At 37.2% G+C, this 25,248-nt stretch overlaps 1 protein-coding gene across 2 annotated transcripts; it reads right to left on the bottom strand.

The window, feature by feature from the left end:
• Positions 1-1,472: 1,472 nt before the first annotated feature.
• Positions 1,473-22,400, bottom strand: LOC148872823 (DNA (cytosine-5)-methyltransferase CMT3-like). 2 transcript variants are annotated; one of them, XM_088970582.1, is made up of 21 exons: positions 21,969-22,400; positions 21,793-21,833; positions 21,576-21,675; positions 20,786-20,893; positions 20,574-20,696; positions 20,319-20,421; positions 19,933-20,150; positions 19,458-19,523; positions 19,051-19,359; positions 16,670-16,728; positions 16,492-16,558; positions 16,042-16,371; positions 15,890-15,958; positions 15,727-15,813; positions 15,540-15,627; positions 9,239-9,357; positions 9,038-9,142; positions 8,914-8,957; positions 8,757-8,826; positions 8,566-8,669; positions 1,473-1,780 (listed from the first exon to the last, which is right to left on the bottom strand). In XM_088970582.1, the coding sequence occupies exons 1-21, from the start codon at positions 22,134-22,136 to the stop codon at positions 1,603-1,605; spliced, it is 2,556 nt and encodes an 851-aa protein (XP_088826708.1). In that variant the 5' UTR covers positions 22,137-22,400; the 3' UTR covers positions 1,473-1,602. The 2 variants fall into 2 exon arrangements, with proteins under 2 accessions (XP_088826708.1, XP_088826707.1); XM_088970581.1 differs by having other exon boundaries at positions 21,793-21,836; positions 21,969-22,355.
• Positions 22,401-25,248: the final 2,848 nt, after the last annotated feature.

Genomic DNA, 25,248 nt, shown 5'->3' with positions numbered 1-25,248 from the left:
TTCATATTAGATTCAAATCGAATTCAGATTGCAATTGGATATTGAAAATTATAAAAAAAAATTAATTCAAATGATACAAATATTATAATATCATGGACAAATGAATAAAAAAAGGCGTTAATGGAATGCAACCAAATAATAGCCTAACAATTGACTCCTCTTATTGTCAACTCATGGGCATTGATTAACATAAAGATCTCATTCAATATAAGCTAAACATCAACAGTAACATCTAATGTTCTATCAGATATGGCATTAATAATAGTTTTAGAGCAACTTTCAACGACCAAGTTTGAGACACAAACGTGAATTGGGTAAATTACAATGCCACTTGCCACCCTTCTCCCAATCTTTCATTTGCATTAAAGACTTAATAAGAAGTTTTAGATTCCAACACTTGGCCACTTACATTTGCTTTCATGTTCTTGTTATCTGCAAGTTTAAACATTACTAAAACCTCAAACTGCCCTTATCAAGACCATATCACAGAAAATTGATAAAATATAACAAAAATACATAAAAGTAGGAACTTGCAGAAAATATAAAAGTACACCAGAAAAAGAGGATAAAACAGAATACAAAATGACTTGAGGTGTATGCTAGAAGAGTTGACATCTACACCTTAGGTGCAAGAAGAGTACGCCTCATGCATTTTTTTTTCATGAGAGCCATGCTAGAGACGTATACTTCATAAAGACCTCATAAAAATATAGAAAAATAAATAAAAACAAAAACAAAAAAAAAAGAAAAAGAGAAAGAAATAAAGAAAAGGGAAAGAAAGAAATTCTGAAATTCCAATTCCCCATCTCTCAATTAACACTATGCATCTTTATTCTTTTTAATATAAAATTTTTTATTAAGAATAAAAAAAATAAAATCCTTCTTCCACCTTATCCCCTTCCTCTTAAAGAGGTTTATGCCTTATGTGACTCTCACATTCTAAACTACGCCTCACACCTATAGATAATAAAACGCTTCACATCACACTTCCCCATTTTTAAACATTGTATCCATTTAAAAGATTATTACAAATGTAACTTCATTTTACCCACAATTAAGTTAAAAGCATACAAAAAAATTAAAATTTACTTTTTGACATGCTTTACGATAAAAACTCAATTTAATGAACTCCACTAAGTGAACCTATACTTACCACCAATCCCCAACCCAAAAAGAGAGAGCGACAGGTCATTAAACTTTTGCCAAACTCGTAAACATGAATCCTTGATGTATCTCAATTTCAATAGGGTTTGCCCAAAGTTTAAAATATCAACACAATATATCCCATATGGGGCATTCGCATCACATCTTTGGGCCCCAATACACCTATTTACAGGGGTATATAAAATCCCTCGAGGTTTGCCACAAATCAATAAAAATATAAGAAAACAAATAAAGCTATTAGGAACTCGTCTTTACAAGACAAATCCCAAGCCGAAAAAAAAAAGTTGCAACAGGTCGACAACACAAACTTTCGCCAAACCCTCATGTTCATGGATCACGATTTAATGAATCTCAATTACACAGGGGTTTGCGACAAATAAAATACATAAACAACATTTATCAATACAAGAATATTAGAAAAAAAATAAAGCTATTACATCATGAATTAACATCATCCTCAATTGATTCAGAAGGAACACGTTTAAGAGAATTAGGAAATTTCTGAGGAAGAACCAATAAGGGTTCCTCGTCACAAATACCACGGTAAGCCAAACCTAGAGCATAACCTAATGCTCTAGCCACAGGTACAGCCACAGCATTGCCAACTTGTATGTACCTGAAACAAATACAAGAAAATAAAATGCATTTAGGCAGAAAAGACTTTTGCAAACTCAAGGCGAGGCTGGCCAACCAACTTATCGTTTATGGAGCAAGGAAGAATGGTAAAATAAAAGAAGACATTAGAGGATCAAATTCATTCAACCTTTAGGAGATTCAATTAGGGTAGATTTCATGGCAGTAACTTTTAAAATGCAAAACACAATGGAAATGGGAGAAGGAACATATCATTTAAGGAGATCTAAAAGCCCTAAATAATAAAAAATAAATTTTGGTTTATCTTAATTATGACTTGTCAGAAATCTCCCTTTTTTCTTCATCTCAATTATGTCTCGTTGTTATTTACCCTTATAACAAGAGCTCATATCTTTCTTCATAATTTCTAACTAACTATTTGTAGCAAAGCAAGCATTCTACTTCCTTTCCAACCAACTCTCATCTTCAATCACCCACAGCCCCTCGTTCACCCCACAAAATCCATCACTAGAGCTCAAATTAGGATTCCTGCCCAGCCCAACATCGATTTGGTATCAAAGCCAAATCCTAAGATACTAGATCCATATAAAAAGGTATCGGAGCATCCATGTTAGGAGGTAACAGACCCAAATCCCAAGATGTTAGAACCATATCAAAAGGTTGCAACAAGGTTCAAAGCATCAATACGTATTGGTCAATACATATCATGCCGATGGTTTCTCAATACAATCGAGGTTCTGACCAGTTCAAGGGATGGAGGAGCCTTAATCCGGGCCCACTCAACCAGTTTAAAAAAAAAATTAAAAAGCAAAAAAACACTATCAATATCACCTGATACGCCTCAGGCATATCGATATTTAGAACCTTGGGTTGCAATACCAAATCCAAAGGCAAATCTATATCAAGAATCATCTGCGCAAGTGTTGAAGATGAGTGGGAAGGATATCCTAATTTGTGTAAAAGAACTTTGCAATGATAGCTGTGAAATGCAAGCTGACTTGCTATATCTATGTAAATCATCAGAAATTCATAATTATGAGTTTTGAATACAAAGTTGAAGTTCCAAAAAAAGTGGATTCATCAAAAAAGCCAGAGACAAGAAGAAACGAATCAAAAGCCAAATTTGGAAGTCCAACAAGTTCCACAAAAAATTTCCTATAATGTTTTTTTACAAGTCTTCACCATGTGCTTAAAGAAGAAAAGATGCATCATATTGAAATGGTGATTTTTGAAGATAAGAATCCTAAAATTCCGGTGTTGCAGATCTTATCATCCCTTTGATTCCCAATACCAAACATCTAATTCGTGACTTGGAGCAAACATTAATTCTTCGCTACTTAAAAACTCGAGTTTTTTCAAACCGGGGGAAAATAATACAAATATGGAAGCAAGGAAAGAACCAATGGGGAATAATTAAGCCAGTTTTCCAATTCCTCTGCCAATTTCAAAATCCTTGGGTTATAGGATATGGGTATTGTTTCAGCTCTTTTATTTATTTTCTACTTATTGGTGCATTACGAATTTAGTCTTGCCTTTCAGAATTGTATGGTTCCAAACTTGCTATCTAGAGTAATTCCCGAGTTCACTATTTTTAGTAATTTTTTGTCTTTAAAGTCGGTTGCAGTGGTATGAGTCATGAGTTATTAAAGTTATTTTAGGAATACTTGGTTCCACTGCAATTTATTTAATTAAACACTTTCAGACTTTCTACGGCATGTTTCTTGAAGAACAAGAAATGCTGTTGAAGAACGTTTTTAGAATGGATGACTCTCACACAGCCTGAGAAAAACATTTCCTTGATAAACAGTTTAACCAAACAACATTTCAAGTTCCACTGAAGGGAACACCTATGTGACGCTGAGTTGGTGCTGATTTTTTTATAAACGGAAATGAACCAAACACTATCATAGTAATTGTCTTTATGGGTCATCTTTTAATTTGTCTTAGTTAAAATAAATAAAAGTTCTTTTTTCTCAATTTCCAAGTTCAAATAGGAGTTTGTAAAGGGACATCCGAGCTTATAAGTAGAGTCTATAAATTGTAATTTCCAGTTGAAGAAAAGTTGATCCCAGGAAATAAAGTTTGGTTTTAGTTAATTCTGATTGTTGTTTTCCCTCTCCCTCGTTTCTTCTTCCAAGTGGGCCAGTCTCTTCGTTGTTTACCCTAACAACAACACTTCACATATTTTTTATAGACAACAAGCACTCTAGTTGTTTTCCATTCATATTCTTCATCATTAGTCACCCACAACCCCCCACACAGAACCCACGAGCAGACCTTAAATCAGTAATACCCAACCTCAACGTACAGCAAATGTATATCTCTGTTTACAAGTTTTAATAAAATTTCTATTATTCATCAAAAAACCAGTTTATGTTTTCTTCAAATCAATGGTATAATGGTAAAAAAGAAACCAAAAACATAAGCATAAAATTATCCAACTTACATACCTTAACAATTAAAAAAACAAACATTTGCACTCTTTTCTTTGAAAACAAAGACCTATAAATCCTATTTTCACCATCATCGTCATCGCCGTCCATCTATTAATACCATATCCACCATTTCATTCTATTTAATACCATAAAACCTTAAACCAATTATATGGGATTGGTTACATGAATCCTTGTTCACCATTTCATTCTATTTAATGCCATATCCACCATTTCTTACTACTTTTTTTTGTTTTGATCAATAACACTTTCATTAATTCATCAAAAGAAGATTTGCAATAGGAAGACAAACACGCTTATCTTCCAAGAGCAACAAAGAACCTCAAGAAAAGAATAAAAAGACAAAAAGCACACTATAGTTACAGCTTAGCCCAAAAAAGTGAATCCCTTTCCGCCCCTTGTTTAGCTAAACCGTCAGCTAGGGAATTATACGATCTTTTAACCCAAAGTATCTTAACTTCCATCTCCCACACCAGCCACTTGAATTTCCTCCTCTCATTATTGTACTTCCATAAGCCATTGTGATCTTTAATCAACCACCCTATCACCACCTCTGAATCCCATTCAATTAAAAGTTTCCTAATGTTCAACTCCTTAGCTTTCTGTACTCCTTCCATAACTGCAAAGATATCAGCTCTAAGGGAGTCACCCACTCCAATTGGGCCTGAGAACATAGCAGAAATGACCCCATTTTCATCCCTAAAAACACCCCCAATCCCCGATTGTCCAAGATTTCCCCTGCTACACCCATCAAAGTTTAGTTTCACGAATCCACTAGGTAGAGGGGTCCAAGCCACACTCATTACCGCCCTAATATGAATGATAGCCCTCAAACCTGTTGCTCCTCGCTGAGCTTCTGAGAATATCCTAGAGTTTCTTTCTTCCCAAAGAGTTCAACATACTACAGCCCTTAGTCCTCTCCACATTGTCCTTTCCCTTTTTATCTGCCATCTGAAAAGAAGGGGAAAAAAGGCCTCACAAGTCTGATGGGGTATTCCAACTACATCCAAATAGAGACAAAGCCCATTCACAAATTGACCTCGCAAAATGGCAAGACACCAGTTCGTGAAAACCAATCTCCCCAGCCACTTTACAAAGAACACACCACTGAGGTGACAAACAAGTATTGGGTTTCTTCTTTTGGAGTAAATCACCAGTGTTGATTCTTTCCATATAGGCTTCCCAACAAAAATTACCAACTCTATGAGGTATTGCTCTACACCAAACCTCATCAACAAGAAAAGGAGGGAAAGTAGGACTAGTGGACTGACTTAAGACTTTGAAAAAAGAAGCACAAGAAAAAATGCCGTTGGAAGAAGGTGTCCAAATTCTAGAATCCACCCTAGCGAGGTCTAAGACAACGTTATCAAGAATTGCAATAAGGCTCAAAATATTGTCAAAGTCTGAGTTCCTCAAATCCCTTCTTAGACCCAAGTTCCACCCAATCCCAGAAGTGGAAGAGGACGAGGTGGTAAAAGACAAGATTGGCTCATTTTTCATATCAGAAAGAGCAAACAAAGAAGGAAATTGATCCTTTAGAGGGGCACTCCCCACCCAGGTTTGTTCCCAAAATTTTATGGAGTTACCAGAATTCAAATCATACCTGATATTAGGGGAGAAAACTGGTAGCAGGTCATGAATGGCTTTCCAAGGAGAATTGCTTGTGGTCCTAGCTCTGACTCCAGCGTCCCATCCATTATTCTCCAGCTCATGAATACTTGCCACTACTCTAGCCCATAGCTTCTCCTCCTCCAAGGGGAATCTCCACAACCACTTTCCCAGCAGTCATATTCCTTCTCCTAAAATTCCCAAGCCCTAAACCATCACATGTCTTACTCCTACAAACTATCTCCCAGCTAACTCTATGATCCCTCTTTTCCTCTCTCGATTCCCACAGGAAATCTCTTATTAACCTCTCCAATCTATTAGCAACCTTCACTGGGATTTTAAACACCGACAAGAAAAAAAAATAAGTAAATTAGCAAGCGTGGCCTTAATAAGAGTAATTCTCCCACCAAGAGAGAGCTAGTTCTTTTTCCATGACACCAGTCTTTTTTCAAACCTTTCCACCACCGAGTTCTAAAAGCTCCCTCTCATAGGATTATCACCTAAAGGCAACCCTAAGTAGTTCAAAGGCCACCCTGAGACTTCACACCCCAGCACTTCAGCACTTCAGCACTCTCCCTGATCTCTCCCTCCTCCAAATTCACCCCCACAACACAACTTTTCCCAAGGTTAACCTTCAAGTTAGATATTTGCTCAAACAGTTGTATCACCGACTTCAAATTCCTGATAAAGCTCACATTACCGCCTTCACAAAACAGAATCGGGTCATTAGCAAACTGCGAGTAAGGGGGGTTTCCACCCTCCCAACTCTCTAGCCTCTATTAAGCCCCCTAGAATCTGCTCTGTGAATCAATTTCCCCAAAACCTCCGCAATTAGAATGAACAAGAAAGGAGAAAGGGGGTCTCCTCGTCTTATACCCCTACTGGCTTGGAAAGAAATCTACCACTATCCCATTCACTAGCACTGAGTAATGACAATTCCGGACACAACTCATAATCCACTTACACCACCTATCCCCAAACCCAAATTTAGTCAAAACTTTCCTCAAAAATTCCCAGTCCACCAAGTTATAAGCCTTTTCCAAGTCCAACTTACAAACCACTCCCTTCTTATCCCTCTTAAAGTTCTCCACACTCTCATTAGCAATTAAAATCTAATCAGTAATTTGTCTTCCATTCACAAAAGCTCCTTGGTAGTGTGCAATGATATCTGGCAAAACCTTCTTTAGCCTCAAAGACAACACTTTTGCAATGATCTTATACAAGCCATTAACCAAGCTAATTAGCTTAAAATCCTTTGAGTGGAAAGCATCTTTCTTTTTTGGAATTAAGGCTATAAATGTAGAGTTCACACCCGGATTGACAATTCCTCTCCTAAAAAACTCCTCAAACACCCGCAAAAGATCATCTTTCAAAATATCCCAACAATCCTGATAAAAAGCCATTGTGAAACCATCCGACCCTGGGCTTTTGTTCTATCCATAGAGAATACAGCCTCCTTAATCTCTTCTAAACTAAAGCTTCTCTCCAACCTTCTCTTGTTCTCCACCCCTACATCTGGCCAATCCAATCCTTCTACCCACACCCTTCTACACACAGACCTTCTTAGAATAGATTTGAAGTGCTCCACACAAGCCCCAGCAATCTCCTCTTGATGTACTAGCTCAACTCCATCTACTATCAGTTTGGAGATCAGGTTCTTCCTTCTCCTGCCATCTACTAGAGAGTGGAAAAACCTAGTGTTTTTGCCCCCCTCTTGAACCCATTTACACCGAGATTTTTGCCTCTAGCTAATTTCCTCCTTATGCGGGCAGTCCTCTAACTATCTTCTTAAATCCCTCCTGAGCTCATTGTCTTCCTCTCCAAGTTCTCCCCTTTCTTCTTTAGAGTCAAGTCTTTCAATCTTATCCAACAGATCTCCCTTTTCTTTTTTCTACCCTCCCAAACTCCATCAGATTCCACTCCTTGATTTTTGCTTTCAAAAAATGAAGTTTCTTATGGAATTTCATCCCTCACCATTCCACCAATGGGTTACACTCATACCACACTCCCTCACTTTGTTAGTAAACCCTGGGTGGAGTAACCACATATTTTAAAATCTAATGGGGGTAGGACCTCCACGCCTTCTTTCCTCCAAACGCTACTATCTCTTTCAACTTGCAACAAATAACTACTTTTTGGTGTTGTTGATGGTCTTTTATGCATGTGAACAAATCATCTTAGTCTACTTTCTATCATTTTATCACCCATTGAAGCTACTCCTAGCCTCCTCCAAATGACTTCATTTCTGCTTCTATCCTACTAAGTTTTCCGCTCATCCATCTCAGCATACACATTTTTGCCACTCAATTTTTGAACAATTTTTTCTTGACTACCTGACAATCTGCTTCATAAAACATAACTAACCTTACAACTATTTTATTAAAATTAATAAATTTTCTACACTATGCTCCTTTGCATATCCAACAAAGAATTTTAAATATCAAGCCACCCTAAATTCATAGACATGATAGAATTCAATTCCAACTCTAGCCCCCAAAGGTTACAGCAATATAAATTATCAGAATACCTACCAACATTTACACCATGGTTTTCATATATAAAATAGATGTTGGAAGAAAAGAATCACAGAAGCATAAGACGCTATACATTCTACCAAAGAAAAGATATTAAACCAAAATATACAAATAATAGTGTTCCAAAATTCAACCAACCTAAATTGGGCTTATTTAGGAGGGATTATAAATCACCAAAGCAAAAATTATAAGTTTTAATTTGATGAGCCTACCTCTCCTTAACAGGCCCACAAAGCTTGTAAAAGTCAAGAAAGCCTTGCAGCCTTGCATTTTCACGAATTGTAAGAACCCTGTCTTGTTCAGGATGCAATATTATCTGTCAAAATCCAATTATGTCGGTCAATATGTGAGTAATGAATATTTATTATGAAAACAATTTTAAAATATTGCCCTACATCAGTACCTGGTTATGAGGCTCAGCCCTAGTAACAACAGTTGGAACTGTTTCATCCCACCACAGACGGCCAAATGGTCTGTGTAATATCCCAAAAATAATTAGAAGGCAAAGAAAAAAAGGACACAACAAATAAGGCATACACAAATGAAAGAGAAATGCTTACTTAGTTGAAGTGCCTCGAACAAAGGACATTGCATAGTCAGGAACCTATGGGATAAATCATATAAGTATGTTTAAATAACTGCGAAGTAACAAGAAGACAGCAAGTGAAGGGATACAAGTATTACCAAAGGCTTTCCAGAGGGCAAAAACACGCGTTCAACCGATTTGTCCCATTCTACAACATTATCAGGGCGAACCAGAACTCCAGGAAGGTCCCTAAAGTTTGCACCCTATCACAAAAAAATAAAAAATAAAAATGATCTAAAGAATCTAAAATTTAAGTGGACAGTGAATAAGTAGATGACTTTACAAGGTAAAAACACAACCTTTTTCTTCGGAATTCGACAAACACGTTGATAGTCATCCTCATTCAACTGCAAAGGACAATGATCAAACAGCATTGCCTTCTGTGATGATTGACACTTAGAGGCAGAAACACCTAACTCTACATAATAAAAGTAAGAATTGTCAATAATACCAATATTCAAGATGTATCAAAAGGAGTGGAACAAAACAACTCCACTAAAAACACAATAAACAAATTAGCTTGGGCCTTTACGGTGCATGTAGTAAGTTTATTCAAGAGGTTGGTAGATTTAAGATAAAGAAGATAAGAACCTCCAAAGGCCTTTAGGGTGCATCAAGGGTCATTGTCTGATACAAATATTGTCAAAATCTTAAAATGTACGACATGATTCACTATTTGAATCATCAATCCCAAGGGTTTCATTTGAATCTTATGTATGAATCCCTTTTTATAATTCAAAGAAATTTATTAATCACCAATGATAAATAGTACAATGCCTCCAAGGAGAAGCACAAGATGCTAGAACAAGTTACAATGTAGCACAAAAAAGATCCACCCAAGAAACCCCTATTTGGCCAATGAATCAACCATAGTATGAGCTGACCTGCTTACCCATTTTACCTCAATTCTCATATTACTGGTTAACCACTTTACTTTTTTTATGAGATCTTTGTAGCCCCAAATGGTAGCATCTGAGTTTAGAAGCCACCATGTTACCACCTGAGAGTCCCTTTCAACTAGGAGATGTTCCACACCAAGATGGTTAGCGATCTAAATTCCTTGTATAGTAGCTAATATTTATGACCTTGTAGAGTCCCCCACTCCCACCGATCCTGAGAATAAGGAGATGATGTTGCTTTCCTAATTCCTCAGGGCACTCCCCTTTACCTAAAGGCCCAGGGTTACTTTGGCTGCTCCCATCACAATTTAACTTGATGACACCTTTTGGAGGTAGATCCCATTCTAACAAACTTCTATTATTCTTTGTAGAAGTATTAGCTATTACTAACCAATACCTCCACAGGTCATCAAAAGAAAAATCAGCAAATATATCCAAGGGGGCTAATATTTATGACCTTGTAGAGTCCCCCACTCCCACCGATCCTGAGAATAAGGAGATGATGTTGCTTTCCTAATTCCTCAAGGCACTCCCCTTTACCTAAAGGCCCAAGGTTACTTTGGCTGCTCCCATCACAATTTAACTTGATGACACCTTTTGGAGGTAGATCCCATTCTAACAAACTTCTATTATTCTTTGTAGAAGTATTAGCTATTACTAACCAATACATCCACAGGTCATCAAAAGAAAAATCAGCAAATATATCCAAGGGGGCTGCCTTGATACATTTCCACATGAACTTGCCTCTTATGTATGAATCCTTTTACGACATGATTTATACGATTCTTGCAATTCACAATAACTCAAGTGAATTTACTTGATAATTATTTTTCTACTATCATTTTTTATTTTAATTTAGCATTTTAGTTTTGTCGGGAGAAAGTTATCTTACAACCATTATTAGAAAATGATTACTTAAGTTACTTAGGACCAAAAATTGAGTATTTTTTGTCATCTGTAGGTTAAAGAGGCAATATGTAGATTATTCAATTTTCAAATTAAACTTGATATATCATCTTATGCTTCTATAGTACAAGTGGTAAATTCTATTGTTTTATGTACATATACGATAGATATGGATTAAAAATAGGGTATATTCATGTTCATATATGTATTTAGTCGTTTTGCACCAAGCATAAAAGCAAAATTGTTCATAAAGACAATAGAGAATTACAAAATGGTGACAAGGAATCACCTCTAAAAAAATAGAACAATATACTCATCCTCCCATTCATCCTACTATACCAAAAAATTATTTTATTATATTTGGTTATAGATGAGTTTTGTCTTAATGACAAGATTTTCATCCTCAAAAGACAAAAAGCAAATTTACATAGAAGCTTAGAACAAATGTTGCCTCATAACCCCTTGTTTAGGCAAGGGAACAAACTAACTAACCCATTTGTACTCCTTTCCCACTTATATCCAACATTTATGTCATTTGCAATCCTTTACACTTCCCTAAAGACATGTTTGAGAGTCCATGTGAGAATAATTAATTTTGAATCCCCTTCCACCTCCACCTATTTTTTATCAATAACACCTCTACCTGATTTTATAACCTGATAACTTTGCAAACCAAAGTCCTTGCAACCAAGGTTCAAAGTATCGATACAAGGCGTAGTGGCCTGTATTGGTACTATTATTGTGCTTTTTATTTTTATTTTTTTTTCAAAATTGGTTCAGAGGGGCCGATTTAAGGCCAATCTACCCTCTGAACCACTTATCCACCCGAAACGTAGGGGCATATCAAGAAGGCTCCAATACGATACGAATCAACCGATATGGGCCAATACATGACAAAATTTTAATCCTTTCTTGCAACAATGCCAACAATTTAGCCTTTAGGGAGTTTCCCATACCCATTGGCCTTGAAAATAAAGCCAACATCCTACTCTCATAATTCTAATTACACTCATCCATGTCATACCCAAATTAACAAAGGAGCTCCTGTCAAAACTAAACTTTACTATGTTGGCTTTTAGGAGGATTCCACTCCACTCCTATTCTCTTTTTTCTATATAGTAATGTGCTACCTCGGTCCAAGCTCCTAAGATGTTAGTGATTGAGAAAATCTAAAAGTTGTCCAAGGTCTCTACCCAAAGTTCTACTTTTCCCATTAAAGATTGTATTATTCCTTTCTTCCCAAACAACCCAACTAATTGACGCCTTAGTAGCTCTCCAAAGTACTCTTTCTTATCTTTGGTTTCCTCAAAAAATAAGGATTGAAATGCAAACATCTTTTTCTCTTTTTAAGAAAGGGAAACTTTCATTAACAAAAAGAGGAAAGGATATACAAGATGTATAAGAGATGCATCAATCCTCCATCGCCCCAAATTTAGCTAGAGCATCTATGAGTTCAAATCTCTTGGAATCCACCTAAAAACATAGGCTAACTGTTATTGCATAACCCTGATTTCATTGAGCTGATGGGAGAATCTCCAAGGCCCCTCCTAGTGGTTTAGTTTAGCATCAGCTAATTACCACCTTTGAGTCTCCTTCCACCACCACTAAAGAAATATTCGAGGATTTTACTGACCTCATCCCCACCATTAAAGAAAATGCCCACATCTTGAGGGGGTCCCACCCACACCCAAACAAAGAACAAAATAAACTCCCAAATACGAAGGTCTCACAATTACCCTTTACATAAGCAAAATGCTTGAATTTTAGGCGGAATAGCCTTAATCCAAATTTCATTGATCCGGAAGTCCACCCCTTTTGGACTAGACAAAGCAAGAATTTCGAAAACAGAGGAACAAATAAAGAGACCATCTAATGAGGTTAACCATATTCTAGAATCCTGAAAGTTTAGGTCCATGAAAACTACCTCCAAAATGTCAAGTAGGTAAACAAAGGAAGTAAGCCACTTTCCCTTAGGCCTCTTCTGAAGCCAAGCTTCCAATTAACACCAATAGGAGATTGTTTTCCCACTCTAGACACAACTCCAACTCTAAGGTTAGAGAGGGCATAAGGTTTAAGAATTTATCTATGAGTAGTGCTTCCCCTATCCAAAGGTCTTCCCAAATCTGGATTTTATCACCCCTCCCCACATAAAATAGGTGAAGAAAAATGGAGCAAACCTCATGAAATACTTCCTAAAAAGCTAAAGCTGACTAGAGAGCAATTTTAGTATCCCAACCATGATTATCTCTTTCAAATGGAAATCTCCACAAACATTTACCAAATAATGAAATGTTTCTAAGGGTAATGTTTCCAACCCCTACACCCCCTTTCTCCTTTGGTTTACTAGCATGTTCCCGTCATAGTTTCCAAGGCACCAAGATGTTGCTAGGCGACAATGGGGCACCTTGCACCTAATTGCCTAGGTACCTAAGTGTCACCTTAGCAATGGTATTTTTAATAAAAAAACATGTATCCTAAAGTAGCTCCCCAGGTCCCATAGCCATATTTCCTTGATAATTATTGGTTCAAGTTTTGAAGTCTTTGAGGGTTCAATACAACAAGTAGGAATGTCTACGTTGATTAAACCCTAACAAAAAAGAAATTAATATATAAACACACAAAATGAATACTTTAGTTTAATAATGTCTTTTTATAACTCTAATCTCAAAAATTAATACAAAAGTATTTTATAACATCATATACAAAACTGTCTGGCGATTAGAAGAGGTGAGCCTCCAAGGGCGGTCCTTGTCACCTAGGCAACACCAATCTAGGTGTCACCTTGACATTTGTGGTTCCCATTTTACCAAATGATCATTTTTCCTTCACTTGGTTCACACAAAAAGTCCATACATTTCTCTAGTCACCCAACTATCCTAGTAGAGATGCAAAAAATGAGAAGAAATAAATGGGAAAATTTGCCAACGTAGTTCTGATCAAAATGATTCTTCCACCTAAAGAAATAAAATCCCTTTCCATAGAGCCAGTTTCTTAGCAAACCTCTCCACCACCAACTTCCAAAACCCATCAAACCTAGGTTTTCCTCCCAAAGGCAAACCTAAGTAAATCACGTCAATTCCTAACCTCACATCCCAACAAATCAGCAAAACTCAAAAACTCACCTTCTTTCGGATTAATCCCTACAATTCCACTTTGACTCCATTTGATCTTCAACCAAGAGACATACAAAGTTGCCAATCAACATCTTCAAGTTTCTCACAATTTCTACATGAACACTCTCACAAAACAAGATTATCATCAACAAAGAGAAGATGGGAAACAGTCACTTGATTTCTACCAATCCTCTAACCCTTAATCAAGCATAGTACATCTGTTTCCACTACCAATCTGCATAAGACCTCTACATTAAGGTGAAGAGTGGAACCTGTCCACCAAACCCTTTGGACCCTAGACCTGCCACCTATCCACCCAACCCATAGAACCAAACCACCATAACTAAAAACCTTGCAACCATCGAATAAAAACCGGCAATACATCTACAAAAACAATTTTCCAAATTTCTTCACATCTACAATAGTTATAACAAGGATCTCTTTACTTCTATTGCACTTTTTTTGTCTTCCTTACCCTCTTATTAAGACTAATCCCAAACAAACCCCCTTCAAACTAGCAAAAAACCTTTGATAATTGAGTTCTCCAATTATTATTTTGCAATCTGAACCTTCTCGTAGCAGTAGGAATAATCTCACAATCCTTCAAAGCCTTAGAATTAGCATTGATCATTTCTAGCTCCAACACCGCATTCTTCTCAAAAACCTAGTCTCATGCCAACTTTCCTCCCACCTTCAAAACTGACTTGTCCAATTTTAGGTGAACTACCATTATCTTGCACCACAACATTCATCAGCCTTGTCTATGATCAAAGTGTCATTCTCCATACCCTTAAAAGGCAAACCAAACTTTTCTTCCAACAACCTAAATGGCTTTCCTTGCTCCCCCCCCCCACCCACAAATAAAAAACAAACACGGTTTTTACACACCTCCACCTTAAATAATCACAACCGTTTCTAAGTAAATTGAACATCCAGTTTCATGAGTTTTGTCAATAACAATTCCATCAGTCCATTGTTACTTGAGCCTAAATTGTCCACCTAAAAATCAATCCTTTATCTTCCATCAACAGTTTTGTTCAATATTTTCCCAAACTCCTCCTAAACAAGCCACATCAGAACTAGATTGTCCTCCTATTTCATGAGTTTTGTCAATAACAAATCCATCAGTCCATTGTTACTTGAGCCTAAATTGTCCTCCTAAAAATCAATCCTTTATCTTCCATCAACAGTTTTGTTCAATATTTTCCCAAACTCCTCCAAAACAAGCCACATCAGAACTAGACCCCTTCTCAAACTCTAACCAATATATTGTTTCATCCAATCTATATCAACCCATTCCTCCTTTTCTCCTATACCCACACCCACTTCTAAGGCCATCTTTCTCAAGCTCATTGCCACCCCCCTAAATTATAAATTTTCCCAACAAGACCCTCCCTCTCACACCTTTCCTCTTAATATATCTTTATTTAGTTTTTATAACAATAGTAAAAATCTTATGATTTATGACGTAATTCATGATTTGGTTCAACTTTCTCTAACAATTTTCAAAATATTGCCTTGTGCAATGGTAGAACTCCAAGCTAACAAGCTAACAAGTGTGAGAACGCATTTTGAGACCAAGGGTGAGCAAAACCAAAAATGGTTTGAGAAAAATCAAATTCCATGGCATTTAATGAATTACATCAATTCAAAACCAATGAGAAAACAAGAATGAAGCTCACCATTCCGACTCAAACGTATATACTTTTGGAAATCAGTTTTAGGTGCTTTTGAATATGGCATTTCATCACGACTTTCAAAATTTGTGACCTGTAAATGAACAATAGTAATAAACAAACAAAACAAAACATCATGTGAAATGTAATTAAAAAGGATCAAATTACCAAACAAGATGAGCAGAAGACATACCGAGGGAAGGTCAGATATCGCATCACCAAGAAGTAAAGCCTTCTCCAACTTACAAGGCTGATCCTCATCAAATGCAACAGTATTACGCTGAATTTGCAAAAGAAATTGTTAAAAAATAACATACCTGAATTAGCAAGAGCAAAGTATGAAATATCACCCATACCTCAAATTCATTTGGTATACCCCCTCTTACAACAACCTCATGAGTAGGCAATGGATATTGAGGTAATTTCTGCAAAAATAAGAAGTCAATAAAATTGATAAAACAAAGAAGTACTTCTTCAATTAACAATTAATGTTTCAGAATATGCATACTTTTGTAGGACGAGCTCCCCATAAAAATACACGCATCCGAAACTGAGGTAGACCATAACATCCAGCAGCTAACAAACCAAGCCTTGCTTGGTAGTTCATTGCAACAAGACGGCCAATAGCATAGCGTCCAAGAAAACCCTGAGCAAACTTTAAAATGTCCACCACATTCTCCATTAAAACAAACTTAGGCTTCAAGTATTCAACAATATCCATGAAAACAACCATTTGATGGTTCTTAGGATCATCTAATGGGGCTTCAACATTTCTAAAACGATTAAACCCACTAATGCCCTGACATGGAGGCCCTCCGCAAATGACATCCACATCACCCTTGAACAAAAGCAAAAGGTTAAAACAATAATTAATAACATGCAATATAAGAAAAAGATTGCCTTCACAGATGCATATTAATTTAATTATTGAAATATTGCAAAGTACAATACAACTTACGGGAAGTGGTAAAATCTTTGATCGGTAACCATCTTCCACAAACTCATGCAATCTTTCTTTACAATCACTAGAGAGCAAATACCAAAACCAAGTAAATATGCATTTATTCTAGAACACATTTAATACAACAAATAAAAAACGGATGCAAGTAAAAGGAGAAAAAGAAACCACAGCATACCCAAGTCCACCAAAAGGCTCCCAAGTATCTTCACTTGGACCATACCCCTTCCAACGAACCTAAATCAAACAAAAATATGGCAAGCCAAGTAAACCAATTAAATAGATGTATTACAAACATCATTATTCCAAACTTGAACCACAATGAACAACAAAAAGCAAATCCAGTGCTAAGCTACCAATAACAAGAATACCACAAGAAAAACAGGATATCAACAAGTGTTCAATCAACCAGACTGAAACAAACAAGTAATTGCAAGAACATTTCCTTTCAAATAAAAGTGAAAACATTTAAGTATTTCAAATGAGACTAAATAATGCATATCCCAAAAATATAAAAGTAACAATATTTATTTTTTATTAATTATTTTCATTTAAAATAAAAGTTATCGTATATCTCCCAATCAAACATTATCCAACTACATTCCAAACACCGAAAAAATAGCTTTTTTATTATATAAGCCACCCAATAAACAAACTACAAAGACGGCACAATACAACATTTTTTTTATAAATAAATGAACATTTATTAATTTTTTAATATTAACGCATACAAGCAACCCTTGGAAAGGCACGAGCTGCGATCTCTCCACTAAAGAAGAAAACAAAAGTAACAAGTTAAAGTTGTGCCCAATACAGAACTTCCCTAGCTGCCCCTTGCTTGGCTAGACAGTCCGTCATAGCATTAGCTGATCTCCCCACCCATTGTTTTCTTAGGTCCATATTTCTTGTCAGCACCTTAAACTTTTTAATTTCATTCCTGAAGCACCAAACAACTGACTCTGGGTCCTAGCTGCCCCTTGCTTGGCTAGACAGTCCGTCATAGCATTAGCTGATCTCCCCACCCATTGTTTTCTTAGGTCCATGTTTCTTGTCAGCACCTTAAACTTTTTAATTTCATTCCTGAAGCACCAAACAACTGACTCTGGGTCCTGCAACCAGCTTATTACAACCTTTGAGTCACCTTCAACCATTAGCTGGTTCACCCCTAATTGAGCTGCAAACTGTACACCTTGCAAGGCAGCAAACATTTCTGCTCTAGTAGAGTCTCCCACTTCTAAAGGACCTGATAAGTTAAGGTATCACATTCCCGACTTCATTCCTCAATACCCCACCTAACCCGTAAGTACATGGGTTTCCTAGACTGCTTCCCTCAAAATTCAACTTGTTCTCACTTTAGTCTTGGAAGAGGAACAGCTTGCCACTGCTGCCCAATTCCTCCAAATGTCATTAAAGAAGAATTGGTGAAACAAGTCCAAATATTTCAACCAATGAATCACCCTAACCAAGATGCAGTACTTTATCTCTTGAAGGTTCCTTTCCTTCTCCAAAAAAGTTCTAGCATTCCTTTTCTTCCCAGATTGTCCATATCAATGCAGCTCTTGCACATCTCCACATGATTTTACCCCTTTTCTGTTGTCAAACAAAAGTAGAGGGACCAAAAAGCAGTCTTAAATCTGTTGGCAAGTCCCAACCGCTCCCAAACAAAGAGAGAAAGCTCTAGCATTCCTTTCTTAAATCTGCTGGCACAATATAACACTTTGCAAAACAGAAAATCAAACGATTAAATACATAAATGCATAAAGGTTTTGTTAGACCACTTCTAAGCCCCTTACAAACTCACTCTTATGCATGCCCTTTCAAGTTTCAACTATCCTACTCTTTCTGAAGCTCTACCAAATCAAGTAGAAGAAGTGGGTTGCATTATTTTTCTCACCTACAAAAACACTCACTATCTGTAAGCTCATCTTATTGTCTCACTGATCAATTAAGTTATGCATCATCCAGTATCTCTTTCTAATTAGAAAGAAATAAATCAAAAAGCAAATAGAGAAAAAATAAATTGGAAACATAATAAGAATGTTGAAATTTATTACTTTGGATTTTATAAAATTAACAAAAATTTTTCCATACCCAAAACCATTTCCCTGCACTAAAGCCCAGAATGACAACCCTACAATGAATGCAAAAGGAAATCAAGTAGAATTTTATTCTATACCTTGTGCTATCATGAGTGAAGGGGCAAGACAGCCGCTGATTCAATATCCCTAACCATTGACTCAAAATCCAAGAGACTACAACCCATGCACAAAAAGACAAACCAAATGCACCACGTGCTTACCAATAGTTTACGATGATTTTAAGTAGAATTTTAGATTTTCCCCCAAACAAAATAAGGAATACACTTTCTGATAGCACCAACATTGAAAGTTCAGCAACAAAACAAAAGCAAATTAATCACCCATCATGCATAAACAACTTTTTAGCTTTTGTAATTGCAATACCTCAAAAAATATAAAAATCAAGCAACAAGCAAAAGAAATGTAGTTTACTATCTACCATCATGGACAAACAATTCAAAACGTTCAGAAATTACAAAACCTTGAAGTATAATCCTTTCTTTTGGCTCTCATTGGGGTCTCCAAAACAAATTCCAAGTATCTTTTCAACTTCAAATACTTCTTCAGAAAATTCATCATCTTTTTCGTCACCTTCATCATCATCATCATCATCATCATCATCATCATCATCATCATCATCATCATCATCATCTTCTTCTTCTTCTTCTTCTTCTTCTTTTTCCTCCAAATTTTCCACATCCTCATCAGCCTTCAACAAAGAGAACTTCCTGCAAAGGTGCTCCCATTTCTTTAACAAAGCCAAAAAATTCTCCGCAGTTTCATTCCTCACCTGTAAAAACAAAGCTTATTATGAATACCTATATGGAAATACTCGATTCATGTATATAATGAAAAGTAAGAAGAAAAGAAAAGCAGCATATACCATACCACGGTCTCTGGATGGTTCAACCTGAGGCTTTCGCAAGCATACTGGTTCAGATCAACAGCCCACCTCTTCATAGACAAATATAGCAAAGTTAGCTATTTATTCAAAGGAAAGATGGCAAAACTAAAACCAAAGTAAACCATGAAAGATGAGCACAATGACACAAAAAAATAATAATAAAAGATTAAACAGGTTATGGCAAGGGTTTCCAAAGCCCACGGATGACACATTGTATCATACCCTAGTTTCTCCTGCTGATTCCTAAAGAACGAAGTTTCTCTCTCATAAAACCAAATTCAACAATCAATGAGGGTATACGGGAAATAAGCAAAATACCCCTATATGGAAATGCAAATACTCCCGACTCGGAGAGAGCAAGACATCTTACACAAGAAAAGAAATACGATACTTGCAAAATTCGTGGGTAAGAAAAAAGAAGGTTTCAACATAACAAAAAACAGATAGCAGTTGGCTTACCGTAACAAGGTTTATGCCGGATATGGCTGCACCAAGGCATAAACCAGTGGACATTGCCCCACAGCCAGAATACAAGTCCAGCAAAGCAATCTCTGGCTTTGTAGGCAGGGAAATTGAGGAGGACTTCTCAGAGACAGGCTTGCACTCACCCTCAGCACCATCAAAACTAACTTCACTAGAAATGGTCGAAGAAGTTTCACTTCCAGCCCTCGTACTCTCTGGAATATACGAAACCTATCAGTAATGAGAACAATAGTTCCCGATTGATCAAAAAAAAATGAGAAAAAAAAGTACCACCGTGATTTTCAACATAAATAAACAAAATTAAGATCAAAATCCAAAGAGGGAAAAAAATATTTGCTAATGCTTTAGAAACAAAACATCACCTATGGACAAATTTGCAAATGTTGAATAAGTGGGCGAATATGACATGTCATAATATAAGTCACATGAAGAAGGTATTGTTCTCTGCTTTGCCACCAAATCCATCTGTTGAACAAGTGGAATTACTACGACCCTCAGTAACACATTTACTGAAAGACTTTATACTCTTATACTCTATAAGACTATTTGTTGAAAGATGCAATACTCGTATAACCAAACATAACAAGCCTCCGTAGTTGAGAAGCAAAAGGCCATACATTTGGAGAAACTTGAGCAATTTGAATTTTCGATACAATACAGTCCAAGGGGTTGTCATCACGCATATTGGAAAGAAACACTCTTCTGCTGTCAATAAGGCTAGAATGGTCTTTCCCTATGACCTAAAATCATCAGACACACCAAAAGACTGTTACTCAAGATACCCTAGATAAAAAACAGCAGAGTACGCTTGATATAATATTCAACTTACAGTGTCTTCAGCCTTGAAAAACCATTGTGCTGTAAAATATGGCTCGCCATCAGTGGTCTCAAACAGCTCAACTATTCTCCCTATGTAATTAGGCTTCCCCTCTTCCCCCTGAAAACATACTACTTGTGAGTACAAGTTCAAATGGCAATTCAGTTATGCTCTATTTGGCCACAATTTCTGCTACATAAGACCACTATTTGAACAATAGACACTGAGCTGAAAACTAGCATTCCTTAAACTGAACTTTTCAGCATTGTGAAATCATTTTCTGCATTTGTTCTGAATAGAAAAATAAAGAATAAATTAAAAAAAATAGCCAATTCTGCTTACTCTAGAATGCCCTAAAACTATAGTGCTAAAAAAATAACACAGGAAACATTCATTTTACACTACGTACTGTTTCATTTCCAATCCACACAATCACTACTTCAAGTATATAATTTTGAGCTCAACACGTCTAAGGAACTAACCTTTCAGCTCCTCCTAAAGCCAGTTCTATCGATGAGTTTTTATTTAAATAAAAAGGTGATTGTCGAATAACAAAGCATCAAACTGAAGCCTAGGACGACGTTTATCACTAAAACCAATTCTGTGCAATCAAGCCAAAGAATTCCTTAGTTTTTTTTCCTTTTTCGTACTAAAGCACAACATCTAGAATTCGAGGTTCAAACATCAGAGGTCAGTGTTTTCAGTAAACTTGTTAGTGTTTCAGATTCCTAACATAAAAGATTGGGCTCCAAAAGTGCATATTTTCTAAAAGACAAAATATAAGGCAAACACAAAAGCTCACTTTCACATAAGCGTCATCGTTGAGGTTGAAAATGCAGCCATCGACCTCAGCTTGCCTGTAATGACACCGTGCAAGCAATACCGCCTCATCTGTGTCTTCTCTAAACAACCACACAATATATTTAAATCGAGAAAACATTAGAAAAACAATAGCAGTAGCTGAAAGCCGACAATCTGGCGAAGAAAAAAAAAGAGTAGAAAATTAAACTTATACTTACTTTTTGTTCCCTCCAGATCCGCGAGCATTCTTGCTTTTCTTCTGCTAGAACAACAACAGCTTTCTCAACTCAGGAAAGCAAAGGGGCAAAACCAAGAACTCGCAAGATACAGATCAGACAGACACAAAGATTACCAAAATACAAGTAAAAAAAAACAAAGATTCTAGCTACCAAACCTTCTTGTCGTATCTTTCCGGCCACCGTTCCCGAGCTTCTTCTGCCGGAACCGGTTCCCCGTACAACCGAGACTCCAAAGGTTCCGCAGTTTTATTTTCCTTCTTTCTAGAAGAAGCAGTTGAAGCACTTGCCTGAGTTGCCTCCTCCTTAGTCTTCCGCTTTCCCATGGAAACGGACTTCTCTTGGTTTGACAACTCTATGGACTGGACAATGGTCTAATCCTTGGCAGGTTTCAACGCCGGAGCTTCGCCAATCACTTACGACTTGCACCGCCGGCGACCGGACGGAAGAAACCGAAGCAGAGACGACGAAAAAAGAAAGGAAGAGAGAGCGAGAAGGGAAAATATAAATAAATGCCGGGATTGGAGTTTGAAGGGGAAATGCGTGGGCGGGAAATGGAATTTTCGGAGTTTTCTGAAGTGGATTGGAATGCGCGGAAGAGGTTCGGCCGTACACGAAGAAAGATGCGTTGGAGATCGGGTTCGGAACGGTTTTACATCAACCCGAACCGTCCCATACACAACGCAAAGCCGCAAACGCACCCATACAACTCAAACAAGTTGGTCGGACTCAACATGGGCCCGATTCAAACCGAACTCTGATTGTTGGTGCGAGTTTAATGCTTTGTTTCTTAACCCGATCCACCGACATTCCTATGTTTTTTACCGCCAAATTAGATGGAATTAACGATTCACTAGTTATAGAGGGAAACGATTCGTGAGTCGTGACGCACGAGCGAACGAGTTGGCAACGGTCAAATTGCAATGCCGATGGCCCGATGCCACTCGTACTGGCGCCCTTATCGATGTAGTGCCTTGATGGTCAATATTTCCTTCGGATTCTAATCCGAACGTTGGCAGCTCGTTCCAACGAAATGAACATTCCTTTTTCCGTCGGAAAGTGAGAGAACCCATAAATCATCATGGTCTAATGTGGGTTTAGGCCTTGGAGATGTGCTACCCGGAAAATACTTGCCTCCTACCACGTCTGCCAATGTTGGTGGATAGGGATGACCGTGGCCGGGCCGGATTTTTATGGGGTATCAAAGATCAACATTCAACAGTACTAAGGTCTCTGCCCAGGCCTGGCCCGGCTTGCACCCCATACCTGATATTATATGCTTGGGCCTGATTTTGAACCGGACATCCAGTTGAATCATATGAATTAAAATTTTAATTTAACTTTATATTCATAATCAAAGAAAAATATATTTCGAAAGTTATTACGTACTCCCAGTCTTGGTGCCACGACTGACCCTTTAACAGATCCCGTGGTGCTAAATGCCCATCAAGATACACAAGTTCCCTATATCTTGACTCGGTAACGGCACCCTTCCTCTCAAGTCGGAATTCCTGGGAAGGCGTGCGTTTAATTTCCATGGTAGGTGCAGTAGCAGAAATTCCTCAATACGCGTTTAACTTCTGAAACCCTTCTCTCTCCTCTAATTTATCCGAATAATCTGAATTCAGATCGTACTTTGCAAGGAAATCAGCCACCTTCTGCCCCCCATGGCTACGGTCCCACTTCCAGTCTTGGTGCCATGACTGACCCTTTAACAGATCCTGTGGTGCTAAATGCCCACCAAGATACACAAGTTCCCCATATCTTCCTCTCCAATCGGAATTCCTGGGAAGGCGTGCATTTAATTTCCATGGTGGGTGTAGTAGTAGCAAAAATTCCTCGACAGGCATTTAACTTCTAGCACCCTTTCTCTCTCCAATCGAAATTCCTGGCCAGTGACATCATATATTGATTTCAAATCCATCCATGAGAGGTCAAAATAGCACACGAGATGTTCTAAGTTAGCCATCGATGCCATTAATCAAATTTCAAATGTTACTATAGGTTCATGCCACTCAGTATAGCTTTCTATGTCTTCATCTTCTCCGTCCTTACATTTATTGTAATTGCCATTACCTACCAGCCTCCTGACCCATGGCTTGAGTCATCCTAATCCCTTGCCACGATTTTCACAATATTTGAGAATGCTACTTTCTAAATCGAATCGACGGTTCTGTCCTCCCAACCGCCAAGGATGTCGGCATTGCCTCTATCCTATCACACCATCCTCCATTCTTCAGATCACGGAGGCCTCAATTGAGAAATATGAAGAGAAGACATCTGTTCCTTCCCCGACTCCTCGATCGGAACCCAGCGGCTGTCGTGAAAAACAGAGGTGACAAGAACGGGAGGTAAAAAAAGGAGAGCAAATAAGAGATGTCTTTCGATGGGAACGGGAGTTGCAGCGCATCGTTGTTCTCTTTATCCCTTTCACCCCTCTCTCTCTCTCGATTCTGCAACTCTCGATGTCTATAGTATGAAAACAAATTTTAATTGAGTAATTGCCATTCGACCAAAGTTATTCAGATACCTGTTCCAAACAAATATTATAGGGAAATTTTTTTTTTGATTGAGTAATTGCCATTTGATAAAAACATTCGGCCACCTGTCGTTAGTTTGATTTCGAAACCACCGGCTCTATCATCGTCTGAGATTGTTGAAAAGTAAGAGTGGTAATTTTATAATTTTTCTTTATATTTTATATTTTGTATTAACTGGGTTGTCTTGCGAGTTGGAAGCTAAAAAGTTTATACGGTAAAAGTAAAACTCCTTTATATTTATTGTAATATGAAATCTTTTGTAAGAGAGTTCAAGAAGCTAAGAATCTTCATCTCTTATTCTCCTTATTCCATATTCCTCTTCTCTTCTACTGACTTTTTGGTTATTCCTTTGATTTTTACCACAACATTTCCCGTTGCTCTAATAAACTTTTGGTATCAGAGCAAAGATACATTCAATCATTCAAATCTAAAACTAATACATTTCATGGCATCAAGTTTCAGCAGCTTTGTTTTAGATCATTTTCCAAAATGTCCACTTCCTATTTTTTATGGAGAAAGCTATGACTATTGGAGCATGCAAATGAAAACATTTTTCATCTCCGAGGAGATTTGGGAGTTGGTGGAAGAAAGACACAAAGAACTAGAAAATCGTGAACAACTTGCAACATGGACTGAAGACAAGAAGAAAGAGTACAAAGAAAAAAGGAAAGATGATGCTACAGCCCTGTACCATATTCAGGAAACAGTAAGTAAAACAATATTTTCAATAATCATGACTACCAAAAGCTCAAAAGAAGCATGAGATATTCTCAATAAAGAGTTTCATGGCACCAAAAAGGTAATTTCCATAAAACTTCACTCTTTGGAGAGATTTTGATTATATTATAATGAAAGAAAGTGAATCTATTAAAGAGTTCTTTTCTAGAGTTGTTATTAT

Source organism: Nelumbo lutea, chromosome 2, assembly GCF_056320005.1.
Source record: "Nelumbo lutea isolate HS-2025 chromosome 2, American lotus-T2T, whole genome shotgun sequence".
Classification (NCBI taxonomy): Eukaryota; Viridiplantae; Streptophyta; class Magnoliopsida; order Proteales; family Nelumbonaceae; genus Nelumbo; species Nelumbo lutea.
The sequence above is the reverse complement of the archived record's forward strand: the minus strand, read 5'-3'. Positions and strand labels throughout refer to the sequence as shown.